General features: G+C 26.2%; 1 protein-coding gene across 1 annotated transcript; it reads left to right on the top strand.

Annotated features, from left to right (window-relative positions):
- The first annotated feature begins 1,629 nt into the window (after positions 1-1,629).
- Positions 1,630-6,454, top strand: LOC129972372 (uncharacterized). The gene is made up of 2 exons (XM_056086493.1): positions 1,630-2,033; positions 5,396-6,454. Exons 1-2 carry the CDS (start codon positions 1,887-1,889, stop codon positions 5,768-5,770), a joined length of 522 nt encoding a protein of 173 aa, XP_055942468.1. The 5' UTR covers positions 1,630-1,886; the 3' UTR covers positions 5,771-6,454.
- Positions 6,455-26,033: the final 19,579 nt, after the last annotated feature.

Below are 26,033 nucleotides of genomic sequence, written 5' to 3'. Positions count from 1 at the left end.
AAAATAGGCAAAATTTGATTAATTTACTTTTTGATGAATGTTTTTAAAAATCGTTCTGAAATGTGCATCACTATTCTTTAAAAGATTTATTTATCTATTTGAAAATATGCACTGTTCTGTCATATAAAAAAGTTCTAATTCGTACAATCAAAAAAAAAAAAAAAAAAAAAATTTTAAAAATCTGTGAATTATGAAACAAGGGCACCACAAAATATTTACACTTTAGAGATCAATGTAATGTATTCATTATTTATAATTAATATACACTTATATTATTATCCATATATATATATATCAAATCATGTTTAAAATTAGATAAATATATGATATAATCACAAAGATGATAATTATTAGTTTACAAATTATAGACAATTTTAAAAGCCTCAAACGACTCATTGAAAATATCAAACAAATAAAAATATTTATTAAAAGCTTTAGAAAATTTGTATAAAGAAAAATCGCCGATGAAATAAAATTTTATAATGATATTATATAAGTTTCTAATTCTCAAAATTCTAGGAAGATTATATAATTAAATATTGTGGATGTTGAACCATACAATATTATTGCAAAATGAAATCGCTCATCTACAGTTGCTTCAATATTACAGATAGATAAGAAATTCATTTTTATTATTATATGAAAATACAGAAAAGTGATATACAATTAAAAAGCTGTTTAGAAAGACAAATTAATGCTTTACTAAATTTCTTTAAATTTTAAATGCTATTTATCTGAGTTTAAATGTAAATTTAAAAATTAAAGTAAGTTTTCATTTGAAATAATTTTATTCTGTTCATTTCACAATGAATTGAATTATTCGATACATTTTAAGTCAAAAAGTTAGTCAAATTTTCAACATAAACTGTAAAATTAATGATAAAATCTATGATTTTAAAAAAATAATCGATCTCCAGCTTAAAAAAAATTCAAAATCAAAAAAATAAACTAACATTGCGAAAATACTTAGTTAGTTTTCATCTCATTTTTCAAACTCTTCGCTATTATCATTCTTTAATTCTTTGTTACTAATAAAGTTTTATTTGTCAGATATTACTCAAAGTAATTTCATAAAATGTATGCAAGAGAAGGTGCTTTCAAATTTATTAGGGAATAAAACTGCATAGGAAAATATATTTCTCAATGCAAGGAGGAATCAGATTTTTAAATTAATTCGTCTTTTAGAGCAAATACTAAAAACTATTTCTTGTGGATACCTTAAATTCAATTTTTAATAGGATCAAATAATTTACTTCAATAATAAACAGTTTTTTATAATATGGAACAGCTAATTAATAAAAGCTGAATTATCGTTAAAAATTTTTGTGCTCCTGTATATTCGGAAAAAATAAAAAATTAGTACTTCTGCTTTCATAGAGATGGCAGCACGGTTGTAAATATACTTCTCTGCAGGACAGATATTTTTCTCTTTCAGACTTGCAAAGAGCAAAATTAAATTTCTAAAATAAAATAAATGTACTTATTTTCTGTCTATACGTTATGACTCATAAAAATAGGGAAACAAAGACCACTTCAACATTTGTTTAGTGCAACACCAAAAATGTTTTCCAAAGTATCACAGCACAGACCCATTTTAAAGACAACTCAACACTTCATGTTTACCTTTCAATCATTGTAAAGCAGTTTGTTATTGTAAATACTCGTTTGTGATGTGAATTAATGATAATCTAATTAATATCAGAAGCTACTAATTTGACCTTGTAAGAAATGCTATTGAATTTCAGTGCAGAATTTCTCAATAAAATCGGACTTTTGCCGTTTGATGTCTCGCAAGATCGTTAGTTTTGTTTACATCCATCTTATGGTAACTAAACAGTCTGATTTAGTATAATTTTTACTCTTCTCGGAAATCTTTGCATTTTAATATGCAGTCTGAGGAATCAGATTCAAGTTCATCTTCAACTGTCGACATTCCTGATAATATCAAATCGCCACAAATCTCTGCTAAATGGCGTCAACATACTTATTGTCACATTGCTAGCTTAATGCGCCATAAACCATATGCTCAACGAGTAAGTTACTTCAATTTTTAAATATATTTTTGAATATTTTTATATGCTTATGTTACATAATATTAATGTATATATTATTGAAGAGTATCAAAATTAATTCAACTTATAAACTATATACTATTATTATATTATTCTATATATAAATTATTTTACTTATCTTTTAATTAAGTCGTCACTTCCGAATCATAATCAAATATTTCAATACATATTTTTAATTTTCTTTTATAATTGGTTTTGTACCTGGTATTTTGTAATAAAATACACTTAAACTATTTTGGGGGAAATGTACTTGAACTATTAGTTATTTTGACTATTTTTTTCATCATTTTGTATTAAAATAAGTTTAAAATCTTATGTGATGGTTTTAAATTATAGTTCTGTTGAATTGTATTCAAAAAATTATTTGGCATGTTTTTTTTTTTGTGTCATTAAAGAAAATGATTGATTTTTTTTTTACATTTGAATTTTATAATTCAGTTATTTGTTTAAATTATCTTGGATATTAGAATTTCCTTGATCAGTTGTTAACTTCCTGACCATATTTCCCTCCATAAAAACTAAATAGCTTAAATTCTTAAAAAATAAATATGTATTAAAAACTTTCCATAACTAATGTAAAAAATTTTGTTTAAAAATACTGCTGCTAATTATAAATTCTGTTGCTAAGTTTATTTTATTTTAGCTAATAATTAAATACATATGCTATTCTCTCTATGAAGTTTCTTCTTTTCGCAGTGAAAAAGAACCCTGACATCCAGTTATTTTATGTAATCAATTATTTGAGTATATAATTTATTATTTAGTAACTGGCAAAATGATTTCCCTTTATGATAGAATTTTATAATTTTAAATGAGAATGCTTCATTGTTTAAATTATAATACAAGAGAATTTTTTTTTTTATCAAAGTGAACATGCAGGGCTTTATTTACTATAAAAGTGACATCCTAGAAACTTTGCTAATGGTATATAACTAAGAAATATTGCTGGAATAATCTTCTTTGAATTCACTTGGCAGAAATTAATATTTTTTACTATTTAAGAAGCAGAAACACTGAAAAAACATACATACTCCATATGTGATGAATTTGTTGAGATTTCAGCATTTTCGAAATTGAATCTTATCATTCTTCAGAACATTTAATTTTCTTTTATATAATAACTCTACAGTATTATTAATATTGCAAGTACTTTTTGTAAAAAATTGTTTTATTTTTCAATTAATCATTTTATTTATTTTTACTTCTCATTGTTTCTGTTGGATATGATTCATTATTTAAGAAGTTCAGCTTTTTTTGTTTCAAATTTGTGTCATATGATGTTAAAATGCTCTTTTTTTTAATCATAAATCTTAGTCTTATCTTAATTATTTATTATCTCATAATATTTATTTTTGAAATTGTTGAATAACTAAGAAATATTTGCAAAAATATGTGTTTATAAATTTACTAAGGAGAGGAAGATTAAAAGTAAATTTATTTGTTGATGTAATGGTTTCTATGTGTGTAAATCCTTTTTAATAAGTATATTTGTAATTAATAAATGTAATTATAAATTATTTGTTGTACAGTATCTTGTTGATTCTGCTAAAATTTTCCATTTGAATATATGAGAATCAAAAAAAGGTTACAATTGTTCCTATATATATGTGGTAAAAAAAGGGTAATTCTTTAAAAAAAAATTTAATTTTTTTTTAATTATTTATTTGTATTTGATATCTTTGGGTGTTTCTTTATTTGTTAACTACTTTGAAAGATTTAAAAATAATGGAAGATATTAATTTTTTTGAAAATAAAAGGTATTGATTCTTATTTTTTTTGCAGTAGTGTGTTGGATTAGAGCAATTTAATTTCACGCAATCATTTTCAATTTAGTTACAAAGTATGTAAAAATGATATTTTGGATAAGCTTAATATAATATGCTGATGTAATTTTAAGAAATAAAAAACAATATTTTGGTATGCAAGTTTATATATTTTTTATTTTTCTTTTGACTTTATATATTAAGAAGAAAAGTAGATTCATTTAGGAAAAATCATTTTAAGTCAATTTGTAGCCTTTTAGCTTTGGAAAGTGTTATTGATTATAAAATATTTTATGAATCTTTGATGAATATTTCAAAAATTCAGGTGTTAAATTATTCTGTCTTTATTTTCATGCTTGGAATTAAGCGAGGACTGTACAGAGACATTTATATAATGATATCTCTTAATTTAAATATTGATTAATATTTCCTAATTTTTATCTTAATTTAACCCATATTAACTTTATTCTACATTTTTCTCTTATTTTCTGATCCAATGTCAGTTTTTATTTAATTACTTTTAACACACTCTCTAGAAAACTGCTAATTTAGCAGGTTCTCGTGCTCCAAGCAAAGAGATAAAAGTCTTTAATGTTTACCATATTCTTTTAAAGCTACGAAATTTCCCTTTTCTAAGACTACATGTGTCAAAGGAAATCCCTATCAAAATCTCATTGTAAAAACCACCAAAGGGAAAAGTTTCGGTCTTTTTTGCTTTTCTGCTCTTGTGTCATGACTGATGTATCTCATTGCTTCTTCCTTGTTTATAATATGTCTTCCATGATGATGTAAATCAACGTTAACATTTCAGATGTTTCTTCTATTCAGCCATCGAACTGCTAAAATATATTTACATATATATGTACTTAGCTTTGTTTTATGGGAAATTTGCAATGAAAAAACAAGAAAACCCTCTATTAAAGTTATTTAATAATATTTTCCTTTTCAAAGCAAGAAATTATTTTTTAATTAAAAGTTCAATTTATTTCTAACTTACCAAAAAGTATGATGGAAAAAAGTTATACTAGATTACTGCTCTGGAAGAATGCAGTTGTAAAAATAACATATACTAAAAAATCTGATAATAAACTTTTGCATTTATTATATTATGTTTATATATATGTGTGTATTTTATTATGTATGACATCAAATAACATAAGATCTTGTATTCTTTTTTGAATTAACATGACTAAATAGAAATAAAAAATAACAACAGCATTCATCTATTAAGTATTAATTGAGAGATTTTCTATTTCATTGATGGGTATAAAATACTTTAATTGTTAAGAAAATTACTAACTGTGATTTTTTAAAAGTGATGAAAGTTGAAAGAGACAATAAAAAGGAAGAGAAAAACCATTAGTATAATTGTTGCCTGTAATTCTCTTATTACAATACTATTTCTGGCAAGTAGTCTTCAGTGTGGAAAATATTAAAAGTGGATATTTAAAAAAAATAAATAAAAGAAACATAATTGTACCAAGCATTCTCAAATGGTACTTATCTTATGTATTGAATAAAAAAAAGAAGAAAAAATCATAACTTTTTACTTTCTTTTAGATTCGCAAAAGAAGAAAGCCTGTGTTAATTAAAAGTCAGGCCAACAGGCAGAGATATCTTCAATACAATCACCCGATGCCAGTTCCCAGTGAATCGAATAATACCACTTCCAAATTAGGCTCTTCTGAAAAGAGTAATTCTCAAAATACATCGTTCAAACAGAGAGAAATTACTACCATTTATGAAGAAGTGTATCAGTGTTCTAAAGCATATCATAATCGCATTTCAAAGCCTAGGGGATTTCAAGAAAAAGTTGCATCTTTGAAAGTTATTGTTAGTAGACTACAAAAAATGTGCCTTGAAAAACCTGAAGTGCTTCAAAATACTATTCCAGATGAAACAATAAAACGCTTCAAAGCAATTCACATTAAGTAAAAGATAAAATTCACTTTTTTAGATCTGTTTGTCGAGCAATTATGTTACATCTTTCCACTGCCATCAATATATTAGTGATGACTGATACATTCCACATTGTTCTTTTTTATATTCTTTACATTACTGTAATAATGACTGTGAAGTAACTGTTGGAAACTTTTCGTTACGTTTTGTAATGTGCTTAAAAGTGTATCAATTAAATAAAGTGCATTCTATCTTTCAAACAACTGAATAAAATGGTTGACTGTAGAAATTAAAACTTGTTTCATATATTCTATTAGCACTAGATATTATATGATATTTTTACAACATTGTTTGATATTCTGAATATCATACAATGTTTTCAAGATATCATACTATCACCACTGGGAATTTCATGTTAATGGAGTGTGCTTCAAATATTAATTTAAAGATTTTTGCTCCTCTCTCTTTTTATAGCTTAAAAATTCTCAATACAAGATTTTGTCTGAATACATTGCAGCTACTTTTCTCTATGTAGATTTCATTTATGATTCTTAAAATAAATTAATGTGCAATATGCTTATCTATATTTTTTATGAGAGCATTGTTAATTAGTAGAAAAATAGTTCTTAGTATATTTGTGATGATTTTTTTTTTCAATTATTGAATGAATTAATCTCTAAGCAATAATTATTTTATTCTGATAGTACTATGTTTCAAATTAGATAAAATACTGTTTCATATGTAGATGAATCTTTAAAACTGAATATTTTACTCATGTTTTTTTAAGAATATACATGAAGAAAGAAATTTATATAAGAAATTAATACAATTGCAAAATTTCTGTATTATGATTTTTTTCTTTTTTGTTGCTTTCTAAATTAATTTGCTATTTAGATTCTTGTCCTATTTTCAATAATAAATTATATTGAAATTCTTTTGTAATATTTCATTGGAATTATTTTGCTAATAGAAATATTTTCTACAAATTTTAATTTATGTAAAATGCTTCTTAAATCATTTTAAAGAATATGATTTTTGCTGAAGCAACTATCCTTAAGAAAAATTAAATAATTTCAAAATTTTAGGGGAACTTTTTAAGGATTAATTTTAAGAATTTATATAAATATCAAATACATTTAAAAATTGCAGTTTAAAACATTTTTTATTTGTAATTTGGGATATTATAATTTTAATATTCAATGAATGATCTATCTTATTAATAAATGAAAAGCAATAAACAAACTCAGAATAATGTTGGAGAATCTAAAGAATATGTTCTGAAGTTGTATAATGTAATAAACTTGATATAAGAAAATGCTTAGAAACTTGGTTTTTGAATATATCTAGAAAGAAGAACTTTGATTCTTATCTTATTACAGAATCATAATATAAAATAATAATCATATGAGATTGTTATTTTTAACTTTGTAGGAATTAAATGATGTGTCTTATCATTTTTTTGTTATTATTTAAATTCTTATCACAAATTTGATTTAATATAATACATTATTTATTATCGTAGTTTGATTACATTTGAAACACAATTTCCATTGAATATAAATTTGTAATATATGCAGAAAGTTTAGAATTTTTATATAAAGAATGTTTGAAATTTTTATTTTTTTGCACTAATTTTCATACTAGTTTTAATAGTGCCTTAGAAAATTAGAAGATGTGTTGGAAATTTAGATTAGCTATTCATTCTTTGCTTTATACTGAGTGCCTGAATATTTGTAAATATGTGCTGTAAAGAAATGTTGAAAGTTTATTGGAATCATTTTCATACATCTGAAATATCTATGAAAGGTTGTTTTTTCTTTTTTTGAAGTTAAGCTTGTTTAATCCTTTTTTTTTTTCCAAATTAATTGTAAGTAAAATTAATTTAAATTACATTAAAGGATTAAAATAATAAAAAAAGTTACTTTTTTAAATAAAAATTAGTGGGAAATAGTTCAATTTTTTTTACAGTTATAGATTAATATAACTATAAAAAAGGCTAAAAAAATTATAAAGAATTAATTTCCTTCTATTTTCTTAAAAATTAAAGTAAATTTAAAAATCTAGTTAATGGGTGGTGTATGCTAATTAAAATCTGTATTTGAAAATAGATTAAATTTTTAGAAAAAGCATAAATGAAAATAGAATACAGTTGATTTAGTATAATGTAATTGTCCTTAAATAAAAATACAGCATATAAATATTTAACTCATCCCATAATTATCCTTGTGAACATCACTTTTTACTCCTATCTAAAATACTTATGGTTTTTTTATGTTCCTATATAGGAAATATATATATGAAAAAAAGTATTGTTATCATTAAATAATTTGAACTCAAGATTTTGACGAATTTCTACATTTCAGATCTTGATAAATTTAGGGCACAGATTTAACATCTAAAGTGTAGATATTTATGAATAAATATTGGAACCAAATATGTCAAGGAGTTGATCGTCCAATAATTTGTATTTCCACAAACATGTAAATGCAATAATTCAGTAACACAATGAATTAAAAACACAAAAATTAAATATAATAATATTAAATGTATATTTAATACTATTATATAAATATATTTGTTTAATAATATTAAATATACAAACAAGTTTTGTATCAAATTGTGATTTCAGTCAGTTGGCAAAAAGGTGACCAAAATAACTGATTCAGTGCATTAATATATTCACATTAACCGAATCCTACTGTTTAATCACCAAAGACTGCACTCTAAAAGAGTCTGTTTGCCACTGGCATGCAATTAACGTACTCTATGAGAAAAGTTTGGGGAAATGAGTAAAATTATTTAAATCAGAAATTGCTTTTACGAAATTTGTTCTAAATGCTATTGTTTTTCTTGCTAAAAAATAAATACTAATTATTTTTATTGTTAATGTAATGTATTTATTCTATGAGGAATTTTTGATAAACTTGTCTTTTTTAATATTTAGTTTGCAAAATCTCTAGTTGAGTTATCTTGAAGAACACTTTTATGTAGATTTTGGGAATAGTTTTGGAAATACTCTGGTTCAATGAATTGATTTAACATCATGCTCTGAATGATTAAATGTATTTTATCAGTTTATCAAATCTTTATAATTAAAAAGCATAGAAGTATTAGTTTATTAAATCAATAATTTATAATCAGTTAAATTTGTTTTATGTTTATTAACTCAGTAAATTATAATCAGTTAAATATATTTTAACAGTTTATTAATTTAAAAATTATAATCAGTTAAATGTATTTTATCAGTTTATTAAAAGCACAGGAGTTTGTATTTTGCATGCATATAATAAAAAACTGTCATTCCAATGAGATTTGCCACAAAATGATGATCGGCTCATCATACTGATTATGAAAACATTGTTTTGATATTTGTTACATTGATTTGTCCTTTAGATAAATTCATTTTTAAAACAGTAAAAGTGTCTTTTAAAGCACCTACTATGGTGTTGAAAACAATGGCATATATCTTGCAAATGTATAAATGTATGTTTTGTAATATGTATTGCATGTTTTGTAATTTTTCATGTTGTTGTTTGTAATCTTTCATACATAAAGCACTGTGAATACAATAGATTGACCCACAATTTTCTGTAAACTAGTTAAGGCATCTTATTAAAATAAGAAATATTTTTTTCTTTCGAAACTAGAATGGATTAAAGGAATTTTAGCAGTTTTCATAAGTTCATTTTCCATGTTTATAAAATGTGATGCCAGACTCTGTTTAATGAAAATTGTTTGTTGGTCCAATCAGATTCTCAGCATCTGATATAATCACTTTAAAACATGCAATAATGCAAATATTATATTCAGAGCAATACACTGTTTTGCTTTCTAAAATTGCAGTTTATACATATGAATATGTTAAATAAATTGTCCAGTGTCCAACTTATTTGTTTTCTATTTTTACTTTCTTATACTTAAAACATAAAAATAGAAATCCCTATTAGTGTAGGGATTATATATCTCCGTGATATTGTTTGATATTTTGAATGTCATACAGTATATTGTTGTAATAATATTGTCTGACTTTTGATGCCAATACAATGATCGTCAAAGGATTTGATGGACCTCGAAGTTTTAGAATTCTAATCCTAAAAAATTGCATTTTTCAAATAATATCTGTTTGTCTCACATTGAATATGGTAATTTAAAAACATAATAAAGTGAATGAAATTTGGTAAATGGTCTTCCAACTCAAATTGAGAATATTTATAAAATTTTGAAATCGTCTAGTGCAAAAGAAAGCATAAAAAAATATGTATTCAGTTTTTTAAAATTATATTGCAGAATATAAAACATTCTATATTGTGTAACTATATGTTATTATGAACTTATTGTATCATTGCAGACTTTGGTGCCTCACCCCTTTCTTTTCAGGATTCAAACTCAAATATTGTATAAGCATATAAGACAAGGGAAAAGCTCTCCTGCCAGTGTAATACTGATTTTTAATAGCATTAGTTTATACTCGTGATACATACACAAATGCATCACAATTTGAATTTTGAATTCATTCAGCATCAAACTGGAGAAAGAAAGGACATAATATATAACTGAAAACACTGAGCAATATGAAACGATGCCTTTATATTGACTAGAAATTTATATATTATTTTTTTTTCTTTTGTTAAAGTAAAATTAAAGTGCAATATATATAATAGGTAAAATATATATAATGAATGAAATAAATAAGATTTATGTTGTGATATATTCTATTATTATGAGCCATTTATTTTTAAATTGTGATACAATAACTTTTAGGCAATATTTGATATCATTAATGTATTAGTTGCCCCAACAACAATGCAATGAGCAATCATGTTTTCTTTGAAGTTAAAGAAACTTTCACTGATGCCATAAATTCTTTATTTTAGTATTGCACCAAATCAATAAATAAAATACTTATATTTTAATAAAAAGTTATTGGTGTCATTAACTGTAAATGTTGATTAATGTGCATATTAGATGTGTTAATGTTTGTGAATGTTCATGGGTCATGAAAAACTGTTTGTGTTGATTTAATGTCATGCATGACATTAAATAATTTTGGGAGATCTAAATGGTCTATGTTTAATTAACTCAATTTTTGCTCATGTTCATCCACTCAATTTTTAAATTTTTTTTGTTTATTGTGCTTTTATACAATTTCATCCAAAGGATTTTTCTTTTTTTAATTTAATAGTTAAAGGCCGATGAAAATGAAACTAGGGAAAAGTCATAGGAATCATTGTTCTTGAAAATATCTCTTAAATTTTTCGTTTCAAAAGATTTTATATAGTTTTTGTTTCACGAAACAGTAAAATAAAAATAAACAAATAGAAAGAAAACAGAATAAAGCAGGAAAATCAAAATAATACAAAATTCTTATCTATATAAAACAATGAGTAGATTAACTATCTTTATGATAATTGAATCTGGACAGCAAAACAATGAACTAGTCATTTTTTAATGCCTACCTAAATGTGAAAATATTGATTAACAATACATCTAAATACTTTACCAATATTCAATATTTTTCAAAAGCTCATTTATAAAAATATAATTGATTGAAATTCTGAATTGCAATTCTCATTTCAAGCATAGAATGTGTTTTAAATAGGGTCTTTGTTGTGATTTTTTTTTTTTTTTCTATATTTGTTTCTGTGTTGAAAGTATGTGATTTTTGAATTTTGATGTAATATGTTAAGTAACCTTCAAAAATAATGCTAATTATTTAATTTCATATTATGAAGTGTACTTAACTCTAATGAACTTATTTTTATCCAGCTTGCAATGAATTTATCACTTTTTCTAATTGTGCCTTTTTTTGTCCATGTTATGTATTTGTTATGATTGTTGTCTTAGCATATGTATATTTTATTTTGAATCATCGGTATCTTTGAATATTTGTTTTATCTCTTATTTCTTTCTGTGGTTAAAAGTCAAGATAATGTGAAGACTGGTTGTATTATATATCATGATATTAAACATTTAATATTTATGTGTTTCTTACGTACTCAGATAAATGTGAGTGATTGCTTTTATTAAATATGCAAATTTTAAGAGCAACATTCAGCATTTTTATAACAAGCATAAGTTTATTAATCAATAATATTGAATGCAATTATGTATTATTGTTCTGTAATGTTTAAGAATCTGATTATAAGGTGCATTTTGTGTCTTGCTGTTATAATGTGTTCAGAAAGTTAGTTCTCAAAGTTGCCATTTTTATTGTTAATAAATAATTGTTGATTCTTAGTATAAAAATAAAGGATTAAGGATCCTTTAAATTAAAGATCTTTAATCCTTTTGTTAAAAGCTAAGGATTTTGTTTACATTGGAATGTAATTAATAAAATTACATAATTACTATTAATAATATATTTGTAATAAGGGATTTGCTCAGTTTTACATTCAAATTTGTCTGTTTTATAATATTACTTGGTGGCTTTATGCTTTTAGCATACATATGTTTTACTTAAAAGATTTCAGATTATTCATTCTTTTCCTATAAGAAGGATAATAAATGAATACTTTTGCAATATCTTCAATTTCTCTTTGAACATTTGATTTTATGTATTTCTTTCAATAAAATGATTTTAATTAGTGTATTGAAGCTTGTCTTTTTTTCCTTTTTCTTCAAATACTTAATATTTGAATTTTTTTTTCAAAATTTATTTTTATATTTAATTATTATTGCTGAAAAGCATAATGTACATTTTATGAATTATAGATAAAATTAAATAGATATGAGATTAAAAAAAGCAGCTACATATTAATGCAATTTCAATAATTTTCATATGATACACATAAAAATTTTCTCCAACATTTTAACTATACTTTTTATGCAGGGATGAAAAAGTACATAAAATATTGTAAATGTGTAGGTCGATGATATGACACTGTTCCATTCATCATTAATTGTGACATCTATATGGGCTCCATTTTTGAAATTTAAATATTTTATTAACGCTAATAAAACTAGAGTAAATCATTGTTTACTGTTGAGGTTTTTACTACGAATATTATTATTAGTTTAAGGTAATCATCATTTATTATATGAAACTAGATCAATTGTTGATACTCAAATCAAATTGCAATTAATAAAGAAATAATTATTATGTAATGTTGCTACATTTAATAATACTTTTACAGCTAAGTTTCTCTAGGTAACAATTTTGATGACTGAATTTGGTATCGAATTCTTGATTGGGAAATGTGAGGCCTGGTGGAGTGGGGAATTTTGGTTCTTGAAATTAATGGAAATTTCAAGGAAGTCCGATCTCTCAAGAATATGAAAAGCGAAAGTTTAATTTTAGAATATAGTAATATCAGTGATTTTTTTTTTTTTATCGTATAATACATGCTATTGCGATTGAGTTTTGAAGAGTTATATAAACATGCATTTAGTCAGATTGAAATTTTGTTTTTTTTATTGTAAATTAAATCATTTTAATTCCAGAAACCTGTGTCATTCTTTGCGCTTCTTTTTCTAAATGAAGGATTATACATGAGATAATAATATATTTTGAAAATTTACAAGGAATTCTCATCAATCTTGACGCAACAGACAGTTATTAAATCGTTAGTGGAGAGTGTCTACTTTTTACCGGAGTTATATACTTTATATCTCTTTAAATATTATAATAATAATCTGCAATCAGTTTTGTTTTCTTGTAATAATATCTTTTCTACCGTTGTTTTCATGAACATTCAAATCAAAACTAATCGCCGAAATCGGATCGAAAGCAAATAGTGGTCCACTAATAGAAAAAAAGAATAAGAGAAAATAATAGCAATAACTCCAACTGGTCAGAGAAAGGAGAATATAATGAATCAGCATAATAATGCAGACCTCAGCTCATCGACATTTGTTACAGTAAAGCATGGAATAATGTAAATTAAAAAGTGAAATTTAAGATCCCCTATTTAATTTTTATTCACATACAAATGAATCAAACATTTTAAATATGAAAGAAAAAAAATCCTCTGGGTTCTTTGACGTCAAAACAGATGTTGAGAGTTTTGCATTTGACAATGACACAGATCTAACGGATGGGCATATTTTTAAACTCCACTTAGCAATCATATTGTAGATGATATTGTTTAACTATGCCATCATATAAGAATAAAACCAAGGGCATTTCATATAACCTTCTTATAGACCAAGGGAAAATGAGCTATCTTAAATCTGCACAAATTACCCATTCTTATTCATGGAATTTTATGAGTTATGCTATCTAACCTGGCTTCATGCAATTAATTACGAATCAGAGAAGACAAAAATTAAAAACATTTCAATGAATTGTATGCTAAAGTACTGAAACTCAAAAAGTAAACTTTATAGAGGGAAAAAACAATGCTTTTATCTTTGAATCAAGCTCATCAATTTTAATCAAAATTAACTAAAAAATCAAAGCAGCGAGGCTTTTAAAAATTATTATTATTTTCTTTTTCGCTTACTTTAAAGAGAAAATATTCGAAGTTAACTTCAATTCGATTTTAGCCAGTCTCCCCGTTCAATATAAAATGACCAATTAATGTGATCAACAAAAAAATATAACACCAAGATTTTAAGCTAGATGGATGGAATTTAGTATGCCATCTTTAAATCAAGTTCGTTGATTTCTATTAAGTTTTGGATGATATTTATTTACAAGAAGTTTTTCTATTCAATTGTCCAAAGTTTAGATATTAAATTTTAAATCGCATCATTCCAAAGGTTGTTGCCCATTGATGAAACATTTAGAAATTATATTCTTTTAAATAAAAGAAAACTGATAAAATTAGACTATGGTTGAAGCTAGAGAATTTGCTCTCTAATTTTGTTTTTATTTTGAATTCTGTCATTTTCTGTTATGCTAGTATTTATTTTAATTTTATCCCATAATTTTTTAGTAAATGATGTAAAAGTCTTTCATTTTCAAAATGCTGCAAGTTAATAAGTTTATTTCGTGCTTTAAATAAATTTTCTAAAATTATTTCTTTTTCATTCCACTATTTTTTTTTTTTTTAATTTTAAAGAAATATTTTTTTTTGCGTTGAAAAGTACGCTGTTTTTAGATAATTAAATGAATACAACTAAATAAATTCTTATACTGCAAAATTTTTTTAGTGCCAAATGCTTATTAGTATAAAAAGATTTATATTAAACTACTTTAATAATTTTTATTGTAGAATTACTTTCTAAATACACTCAGTATGTTATATGATTTAAATTTTCTACTTATTTTCTGTTTTGCACACATTTTTGTTGTTGTGGTGGTTTAGACTTTGTTAAAATATGGCAGAATCATTATATATAGTAAAAAACATTTATTTTATGGTTTGTATTTTTTTAAAGTATAAATAATGCAATATACAATTTCATTTTAAAAAAATACATTTTATCTGCATAATTTTAATTGTTGCACAATTACAATCTTGTTTTTATAATTTGAAATATCTATTTATAATAACGAATTTAATGTTTTAAAATAAAATTTTCAGTAATTTAATTTCGCCTTACTTCGTGTGTAATCTTATTGAGTTATATATTATTTGTCGCAAACAAATTGAAGATTCGTTTTAAGAGCAATTCTTATCTGTTGTGCTGCCATCTGTATTTGAAATTTTGCATTTTAATTTGTAGAAACAAAATACGTATTATATAATTAGATTATTAAATTCGAAAAAACACAGGCTAGAAAAAACTATTCGAAGATACTTAAAAAAAAGTAGAATATATTATATTCCAATTCATTATTTATATAAAATTAGCAACATTTTAAAGACATATATGCTTAAAATTATTAATATAAATATTATAGTTCTTGTTATACAAGAAAGAATTTAGAAGTGAAAAAAAGGAATAATAAGATAATGAAACTTACATTATATTATTTAAAGGATTTTGAAAAAATAAGAAAATTTAATTTCTCAGATACATGGCTTTCATAATTTTTATAAAAGAATTTATTTCCCTTTATTTAAAAAAAAAAAAAATTGCAATCACACAAATGACTGCATTTTTTTTAAAAATAAAAACTTTTGTTTTGTTTTTAAAATAGGTTCTTAGATTTCCTTTTCGTGTTCAGCAATCCTTTTTCCCCCGTTCTATTCCTTAAGATCTAATTAGTTCAAAGCCTAACTTTTTAACAGACTATTTTCTTCACCCAATTTCATGAAAATAAAAAAAACATATGACTTAAAAATTCAAAAAAAAAAAAAAAAATCAAATACGTTATTTCTTTGGAATTTTATTAGTTATAATACTTTGCTATCATTTCAGATATCAACTGTTACTTTGGGTAGACTGCAGAAAGCGATTCATTTGGATTTTGTGAAATCTCTTGATCAATATTATCATCATTTTGCAAAGTGGTTAATAAGATAGTACTTATTTTCTTAAGAACGGTTTAAAAAAATATCTATTATTTTTAAAATATAAATCCAAATTCCCTTAGTTCCAATAAATTTAGAAGCCATTTTTTTAGAATAATTTCTATGAATATATATTTTTTTAATGAAAACTTATAAGACGTGTACCAAATTGATCATAATTACATAATTTTCAAGATTATATAACTTTTGCATGACTTTCGTAATATTTTTACTTGCGCTTTTTAGTTGTTTGTAAACCTAGATAACTACAATGGTGAATCTAGGCATTTTGCAACCTTACACAGTGCGTACTATGAGGTCCCGCTTTTAATAAATTAGTCAATTTGATTCCAATCTTTAATACATGCTTTTCTTAATATCATGCCAATAATTTATTTGCAGGTTGTTTTTTTTTTTTTTTTTTTTTTTTTTTTTTTACAATTGAATATGTTTTTATTTATATACTAGTTGCTTTAGTGACTAGCTGCTTCGTTCGTCAAGAATATTCGCTATATTTAATCTCAGTAAATTAATCTGATAAATGCCTAAATTTTCATATCTTTTATCTTTCTTAAGAACCAATCGGAGCTTGAAAGAAAAAAACGGCTCTTTTATATATACTATCGTGTCTTTCGTCAATAGTAAGAAAATTTAATTAAAGCTGAAAATTTTAACTAAGCCATTAACTACCATCGAAATTTATAAACGCTTAATTTTAGCTCAGCTTCTCACGAGATATCTCGTAAATGGCAATGAATGGGTGAATATTCATTAATCAATTATAATTCAATGGCTCTTCATATTATAATTAATTTTAATGGAAATCTTCATTTCTTATCAAAGATTAATTCAATAACAAAAGCATGTTTCATTAAATTCAGATTTATTTAACATTGAAGAATGAAATATATTTCATTTATTTTGCACACACACACATTTTAAAAGAAATTCGAATTTTTTGACCACAACATCGTAACGCGATAATGTTTTAGGCTTAATTCGTTTCAATTGTATTTTATTTTTTAAATTTACTCTTAATTTTGTTGCTGCATAGACTAATATTCAATATCGTCGTAAAACATCTCTATACAAACGCAGTATCTAAAGCAATGAAAAATTATTGTAATTCTTAATAGCTCGATGTTTACGTGATAAACTTAGATTAAGAAATACTTTTTAATATATCATAAAATCAAGAGAAAAAAATTATATGGAAATAAAATTGATATAACTGAAAACTTAATTTTTGAATTTTTAATTTTTGCGTAATAATGCTACGAATAAAGCTTTGAATTTAAAAACTAAAATATATATATATATAAAATTTTGAATATTTTTATTTAAAAAGAAAATAAATTTTTTTTGGGAAAAAACTTTTTTACTGAGCATTTATTACCCCCAAAATAACAGCGCATAAAATTTTGTAGCTGAAAGTACAAATATCTGCCTTATAGAATATTCTGAACGATTTTTTTCATCCTATGTAACCCATTTTGTAATTAATGGAATACCAGCCTATAAATACAACTAGAATTCGTTTGAACCACAATATCAAAATATCGGCAAACCTGTAGTTGAATCCAATTTCGAATCTGAAACTTTCCAGCTCCGAAGTCTTTTGTCTTCAACTGCCTTTAAACACAATTTATGACAATTCTTCCTATTACTGTGATTAAATTCAAATCACTTTTTTGTATTATCAAACATTTCTTTTGTTTTTATCACTGCAGTAGTTCAAAATATTAGGTCTCTTTCTTTCTTTCTTTCTTTCTTTTTTTTTTTTATCTTAACTCTAAGAAAAAATTTTTAATCCTCTTTTTTCATAGCATGCACAATTTGTAACAATGCTTTCTATTACTGTAATTAAATTTAAATCAAAATTTTGCTTCATCAAAACTGTCTTCTGTGTTTAACACTGCAGTGATCAAAATATTGGTTTCTTTGGATTTAAACTCTAAGATAGAATTTTTACATCCTCTTTTATTTCATAGCAAACGCATTTTTTAACACGTACATGCGAAAATTCTGTGACTTAATTGCATTGCACTTTTATTCAATTTTGCATACATTAATAATATATATTTTGCTAATTTTTATATATTTCTAATCATTGTGCACGAATATTTAAGATTATAGAGTCCTATTTCTTAAGAAATATAACATTTAAAAAGAAGAAAAAGCACCATTTAGTATTCTTTCCTGATCAGGCACACAAACACCAAAAAGAAGAGAATGGTAGAAAATCACAGTAAAAATCTCCTAAAGAAGGAACTTCTGTTGTTGCCATAGGGATGGTAAGAATAGGAAAACGGAATTCCAGGCATTACTAGATCAATGTCAGAGGATTCAAAGACCAAAACAAGAAAGTAATTTTTTTGCTAAGAGACGATAAAAGAAAATTCATGAAAGATGCAAACACAAAAAATAGTGCTATTAATCCATTCACTACCAGGCAAATTTAGAGCTTCTTGCCGTGTGGGCCAAGATCAATCTAAAATTGCAGCACACATTACGAGATATCTCGTAGCGGCAGTTTTGGTGCACACGCTTACTACAAGATATTTTGCAGTTGGCAATGAATGGGTTAATTTAACCCTTTCTAAGGCCGTGGGAAGTGTGCTTCCCACCAAATTTATCAATATTTGTATGAAATTATGTAGGTTGGCGAAAGTTCTGACAAATTTTTTTAGAAAGACAGAAACTTAGATGCTTCGGTTCTTTATCTCACACAAAATGATGTGTCCTGATTTGTTACTTAATTATTAATTAACCAAATTAATTAGTTAATCAAATTAAGTTTATTTAATAAGCTAAATGAATCCCTTTTCTTATTCTAATTTCAAGCCTAAAAATATTTTAACATAATATGACTAAAAAAAATTGGCCCTTTAAAGGGTTAAATAGTTATATGCACTTAGAGTTAAACATATTTTAGCATGTTCGAGCATGATGTTGAACAGACAAAAACATTTCATTCAACAATGGAAACATCTTTCGGTCAAATTCAATTTTTCTACGGAGCATGGAATCGAAAATCAGGACAATTTGGATTGTCAAATCATTTTAAAGGTTGAAATAAGTTTCGAATGGAAAATTCACTTTAACTGCTTAAATTAGCTTCCAAAAAAAACCTAAATTCTAGTGACACTATTTATTTATGAGTAAAATCCAGGGTTTTTTTTATACAAATTCTAGGAATTTCTTTTTCCTGCCTGGGACAAATTCTCCACTTTCGATACCCTCGTGGTTAATAAAAAATCTGTGATCGCCTTAGGGAAACTACGCATCGCTTAGCAATTGATTAAGTAAAAATAGTGCGGTGGGAAATGAAATCGGCTGGAATGGAATCATCTGCACACATAAAATATATTCCACTTTAAGGAATAGCTAAGGCTGATAATAACTTACACTTGATATTTTCAATAAATATTTTATTTCTTCTCATTTAGCTTTTCTTTAAAAGCAATAAAGTTGCTGAACACATTTCCTCTGCTGTTTTCGAAGGTGATATGCATAAAATATCCACATAACAATATCAACTGAAGATTGTTTTATCTGGTATTATAAGTCTACACTGACAGTTATTTTAATTTTTCTTGGATGTTATCAAGACTCAAATACCCAATTTCATATATAGAAACATTACAAAACTTTTAGAAACCTTATCTATGGCAATTTCTCTTCATCTTCTCTAATTATTGTTCCAATCCCCCTTGATTCGACATTTATCTCTAATAACAATTTTTTTATTAGAAATAATTTAAAATATATTAATTATTAGAAATAATCTATAGTAAATTAATATTTTCATCAAATGCAAAATTCATTTTAATTTCTAAGTGGCGCACGTTTGTGATTCCCACGGTTCTCAAAAGTCTTTAAGCGCTGAAATAAAAATGCTACTTTAGCTAAATTTTGGATAATTTTCTTTGAGGTTATATGAGCTCTGAATGCGTTTATATACTGGTTTTTTCACATTTCTGCGTTTCTATTCAAAGGCCATAGATTTACTATTGTTGTTGGTCGTTGACTGGTTATAGATTTATCAAAAAAAACTCTTAATCTGTACTAAAAATTGAACTCCTCTATAATAAATATGAAGAATAAAGATCTGATTTTCAGTCAACCCATTGCATGCTTTATTTAACAGAAAATATATTTTGTTGTATATAATATATTATATGGTAGTAACCATTAGCGACCAGTTGTTCCGTCTGGGATACTGGTTATCTTTAATCCCAGTTAAATTATTTAATATACATGATATCATGAAATTGCTAGACAATAAAGATGAATTATTATCATGTGAGAAAATGATGTTGTTTCGGTTAGGGGTTTTGAAGTTCGAAATCGTCTAGGCAATGGATATTGAATCTCGAATCACGTAGGCAATGAATATTGAAGCTCGAAATCGCGTAGGCAATGAATAAAGCGTAAATGGCAATTTTCATCATCATCTATTAATCACATACATATTTTTTCCCTGCTTTTACCAGTATTGCATTATTATTATGTATACCTCTTTGAAAGGAGATGCGTTTTTAAAATGTTGACTTGCTTTTACCAGTATTGCTTTATGCTTCTTCGACAGCAGATACGTTTTTAAAAGGTTGACGTAGAACTATGACATCACAGCTGTTATTTTAATTTTCTTTCATATGCTTCCTTCATTACGGATATAAATATATATTACGGATAATGCGATACAAGTCTATTAAATCTCTTTTAGAAAGAAAGTTTTCCAATTTCACGCTGAAGAAATTTTAATACCCAGAGGATGAAGTTTACCGCTATAAATTCGGTTCCTTAGAAGCCAGCTTAAATGTTTAAATTTTGCAATACTGGTAAACCCCTAGTTTAGAGGCATAGATATAAAACAGAATTTTTTTTTCAATTAAATTCGAACTAAGCCAATTTTTTCAGACAGTTATCTCAATAAAAATATGGATGGCTCAATCTCTTCAGAAGATGATTATTGGAAAAAACTTCTTATCCTTATTTCCGTTACTATTCCCATACGCACCCACACGTCTGCCTATTTTAAGCTAGACAAGGTGCAGACTTATTAAGATTGATGAGGAATTGATTGCCATCTAATTAAAAAAAATACGCCACTTCTCCTCCCCACCAAATATTTAATTAACGTTATAAATATTTTACAGTAATGCCTTTATCGATAAATAAGATAGGTGTGAACCAATGATTTATTAGATTGCCAAGAAAGTTAGGGGGACTGTTAACAAGGTCTTGGGAATGATCTGAAATCACTTTAAGTGTATATTTCATTTTGTAAAAGAAGTTAATTTTATGTTTTTATTTGCTTAGATTCCTTTGTATTTTATCTGCTTTTCTTAAAATTTTGTTCTCATTCTCTTTGTTAAAATTGCTTTCCCTCATAGGGGACCAATATGATGCTCACGATGAAATGTTTATATTTACATAAATATTTTTACAGTTCATATTTACATAAAAATGCTTGATGACATTTTTTTTTTTTTTTTTTTTTACTTTCATATTAGGAAAACTAATTTTGGATATTTAGAGGTGTTTATAAAGGATATGGAACTATCTTTTTTATTTGAATAAAAATGAATTCTTATGAATTGTATAAAAGATTTTTCTGACAATTTATAGAGTTTTATTTTTTCGTACACGAAGTATAAAGTATTGTAATCGACAAAATATTCGAACTCGAGATTTTGGCAAAGATGACTCAAAAACACTTTGAGCTAGATGGATGAAATTTAGCATACCATCTTTACACCACATTTGTAGATTTCTGTCAAATTTCGAGTAAAATCTGTTCAGAGGAAGTCCCTCTGTCCGGCTGTTCGAATATATGTTAAATACAAAACGAAGATATTTAGATAGATAAAATGCAGTACACATATTTAACATCTATAGTATAGACACCTATTAAAGTTTAAGTCAAAGCCAACAACTGGTTAATTGTCTGTCGGTCCATACTTTTAGAAATAGAAATGCGATAATTCAAAAACGCAATGACTTAAATATATCAAATTTGATATGGGATTTTGTGACAATTAGAGCAGTTTTGTGTCACATTTTTATTCAGTCGGTTGGAAAAAATGCATCAAAAACACAAATTCGATTTTAGGATACTATTAACCGCATGCCAGGGATTCACCGCCAATAAACTCTCCAAGAACCACACTATAAATTCAGTAAAAAATGCTTAATTAATGATAATGTCGTGTCGGCGTTACCACGGAAAGGGGGGGCAGTAGCTTCTGAGGGTAAAGACCCCTGAGCACCCGAGGGCAGAAGTCTGACTTCTAGCTCATATGAAGATGAAACTCACACATTCTCTTGCACAACCAATTTTTTCAGGGGGGCGCATTCACACACCTCACAGATAGAGCACAGATGAAAAACAACCATGCCCAAACCGGAATTCGAACCCGGGATGCCCAGAATGCTAAATTAATGCCAAACAATAATATTTCGTTAATTTCGTACCCCGACGCCATGCAAGGCTTTCGCTCGGATAACATCTTTACTAGAGTGTAGCCGAGAAAGCTTTGCAGAGATCACTCCCGCTGATTTTTCTTTTAATTAAACCATTCACTTTTGCAGTGTACAATAATAATGATATATTAGTAACAACAATCAATTATAGCGGTTGAACCATTAACTGATCTGATGAATACAGCACAGATCAGTTAACTGCGGCTCGCAATTCACATTGAGTGTACATATTTGGCTCATTGAGGATTAAATATGTAAAATGATTTGCAAGCCACTGCAGGTATAGTATAAACATGTCCGGTATTTGTGCCGGTAGATTCGCTTTCACCTTTAGGCGTATTACATATGTGAGGACTATTAGTTGATTTCCAACACTTGTCACTCAAACGGAGTTGTCTATCGATAAATAAATCTATATTATTATCGATATCATTGCTTTTCGCTGTATATAAAAAGGTTTTATTTTTTAACAACAACTGTAAATATGTATTAAGTATTTTAATGAATGATTCATGTATAAAATGAATACTAATAAAAGAATTTTCTTTTTCATGAAATTTAAACAATGTTCGGTAGTTTAAAAAATAAATTTTGATTAGCAGAATTTTAAAAGAATCTATTGTGAATGCGAATATATGAAAATATATTGGTAAGGTACAAATAAGGGTTTCCTGACCTTTGGCGCAAATATACTTGAACCGACTATGTGTGTAAACAGCACAAAAGTAAGATTTAAAAAAAAAAAAGGAATAATGCAAATTTTGGTGGAAATAAATGATTGGAACAAATAAAAATGGAAAAAAAATTTATATATGGAATTTTAGCTGTTTCATTAATAAAAATTACTAAAATGGAAAAAAAAATTATGTATATGGAATATCGGCTGTTTCATTTAAAAATGATTAAAATGAAAAAAAAATTTATATATGGAATTTCAGCTATTTCATTATAAAAATTGCTAAAATGGAAAAATATATATGTATATGGAATTTTAGCTGTTTCATTATAAAAATTACTAATATAATAGATTACTAAATATTATAAATATTCGAGTTAGTTTTGTTTAGTTTAGTTATATTAACGTCCCGTTTGAAGCAACACTAGGGCTATTTTGGGACGGACCTCGTAACTTTGAACCGCGGTCAGATGACGAGGACTACACCTTAGCTGGCACCCCCCTCTCCACACCGCACCACACCAGCGGGAGGACGTTTAGTCATGACGGATTTAACGTGCAACAGACCCCCTTAAACGACGGTTCTTCGGTACAATCGGGTCTCGAACCTGAAACCCTCCGGTTCCGAAGCCGAGACCTTACCACCAGGCCACCGCGGCCATATATAAATATTCGAGACCTTATTGCTTTGTAATTCAACAGATGCAGTGGTTAAAGAGAAATTCATTTCTGTTTAAGAGACATTTTCCAATGAAAATAGTTCCTACCTTTTAATAAAATATATTGCCCGGTTGTAGATAAGTACACGCATTTAGATTGTATTCTCACTATCAACTATTCTAAGAATATTATTTTCTCAAGAACGTAGTATAGAGAAAGTTTCAAACTAAAAAGAAAAATATTTAAAAAAAAAATCAAGCGCGAGATTTTGATGAATTTCCACTTTTTAGACCTTCATAAATCAAAAATTTAGAAAGAGAAATTTAGAAACACATTTTTAGAAACTGTTCACCTCTCTGTCTGTCTTTGACAAAAGTAACTCAAATATTTTTTGAGACAGATAATTGAAATTTGGTATACGGTATTTACACCAAATTTCCATATTTCTGTCAAATTTTGCGTAAAATCTGTTCAGAGGAAGTCTATTTGTCCGTTTGTTCGAATAAAAGTTAACACGATAATTACAAAACGAAGCGAGCTTGATAGTTAAATTTCGATGCGCATATTTAACATCTATAGTGTAGACATCTGTCAAATTTTGAGCCAAATCCAACTACTGGTGGACTGACTGTCTATGTGTACTTTCAGAAACATGCAAACGCAATAATTCAAAAATGCAATGACTTACATATATGAAATTTTTTAAGGGACTTTTAACTACAAAGGCAATTTTGTGTCAATTTTTTATTTGAGAATAACATATCAAAACACAAATTCGATTTTTGAGCTATTAACACATGCCAGAGATTAATCGCCAAATAACTCGCCAAGGATAAGACGACAGATTCGATAAAAATGCTAATTTCCCGCCAAAAGTTAATGTTTCATAACTATTGTACGCCAATGTTATATAAGGCTTTCTCTGTCATGACAAGTGCATTAGAAAGTAAGCGAGAAATTATTTGGGGGATCGCTCCCGCTGGTTTTTTTGGAGCAATCGCTTCCAAAAAAACCAGCGGGAATATTGGGTAAATATTGTTAAGACAACTGAAAAGATTTCAACATGATTCTCATTTAGAGTAATATTTCAAACTCGAAGTATTATAAAAAAAATAATTCAAAAATTTTAAATTTATTAATAAGCATACTGCTTAAAACTAACAGAATAATTCTGGTTTTAGAAAATAAAATAATTAATATTTCTTACTATTTGAATGTTCTGGATTTCTATTTCAAATACAATGATAAACCTCTGATGCACTTGACCACCTGGATTTTAAAGACAAATATAAAACAACAGATCATCAATATCTAACTACCTTAACAAGTGAGGTTTTACTGTGTATTATAGCGCTCTTTGAAATAGGAGAGCATGCGTTAATGCTGATAAAAATCCATAATATTTCTTCCCTGTTCAGTTACTACAGTTTTACAGCTAGCTCTAAGGGATACTGAATGAACGCCGGGTCAGTGTTGCTTGTCCTTGGCAATGAATTTGGAGAGAAAAATGAGTGTTATCTAATATGTTGGAAACTTGGTGGCATCTTTATTAGTAGACGAGAAACAGGAATCTAAATCTTTCGATGCTCTATTTTGGGAGCTATAAAAACTGAGAAGCACGCACGATATGTAGTAAATTAGTTGTTGATTGAATTTTGTCTTTGGGGTGCTGATTTCTAGTGATTTCTCTCTGAGTGTTGTAAATTGTTGCTTCTTCTTTGCTACTAGTGTGCTGCCATTCTGTTAATTTCTACACATGATTTCTTATTTATAATTTAATATTATAATTTAATTTAATTCTTATAATTATAATTTAATTCTTATAATTTAATTTAATTCTTTAATTTTTTCTTTTTAATTTAATTCTTAACATACAACGTAAGTTTAATTCTCCATTGACTTGAACAGCTCCGATTCGCAACCTTCATTAATATTTCAATTTTTCTCTAGAAACTATCTTAGAGCAGAAAATTTCTCTTGGCTGCAAATTTACAAACTTATTTCTTTTAAACAACAACAGTGCCCACGCAATAAATAGAATAAAATTTTCAGCACTCCATTAGAAATACATCTTAAAATATGTATTAAAGTTGAAAGAAAAAAAATTTAACCCTTATTTGTTGAAGCAACTTCA

This window comes from Argiope bruennichi, chromosome 6 (genome assembly GCF_947563725.1).
Source record: "Argiope bruennichi chromosome 6, qqArgBrue1.1, whole genome shotgun sequence".
Classification (NCBI taxonomy): Eukaryota; Metazoa; Arthropoda; class Arachnida; order Araneae; family Araneidae; genus Argiope; species Argiope bruennichi.
The sequence above is the reverse complement of the archived record's forward strand: the minus strand, read 5'-3'. Positions and strand labels throughout refer to the sequence as shown.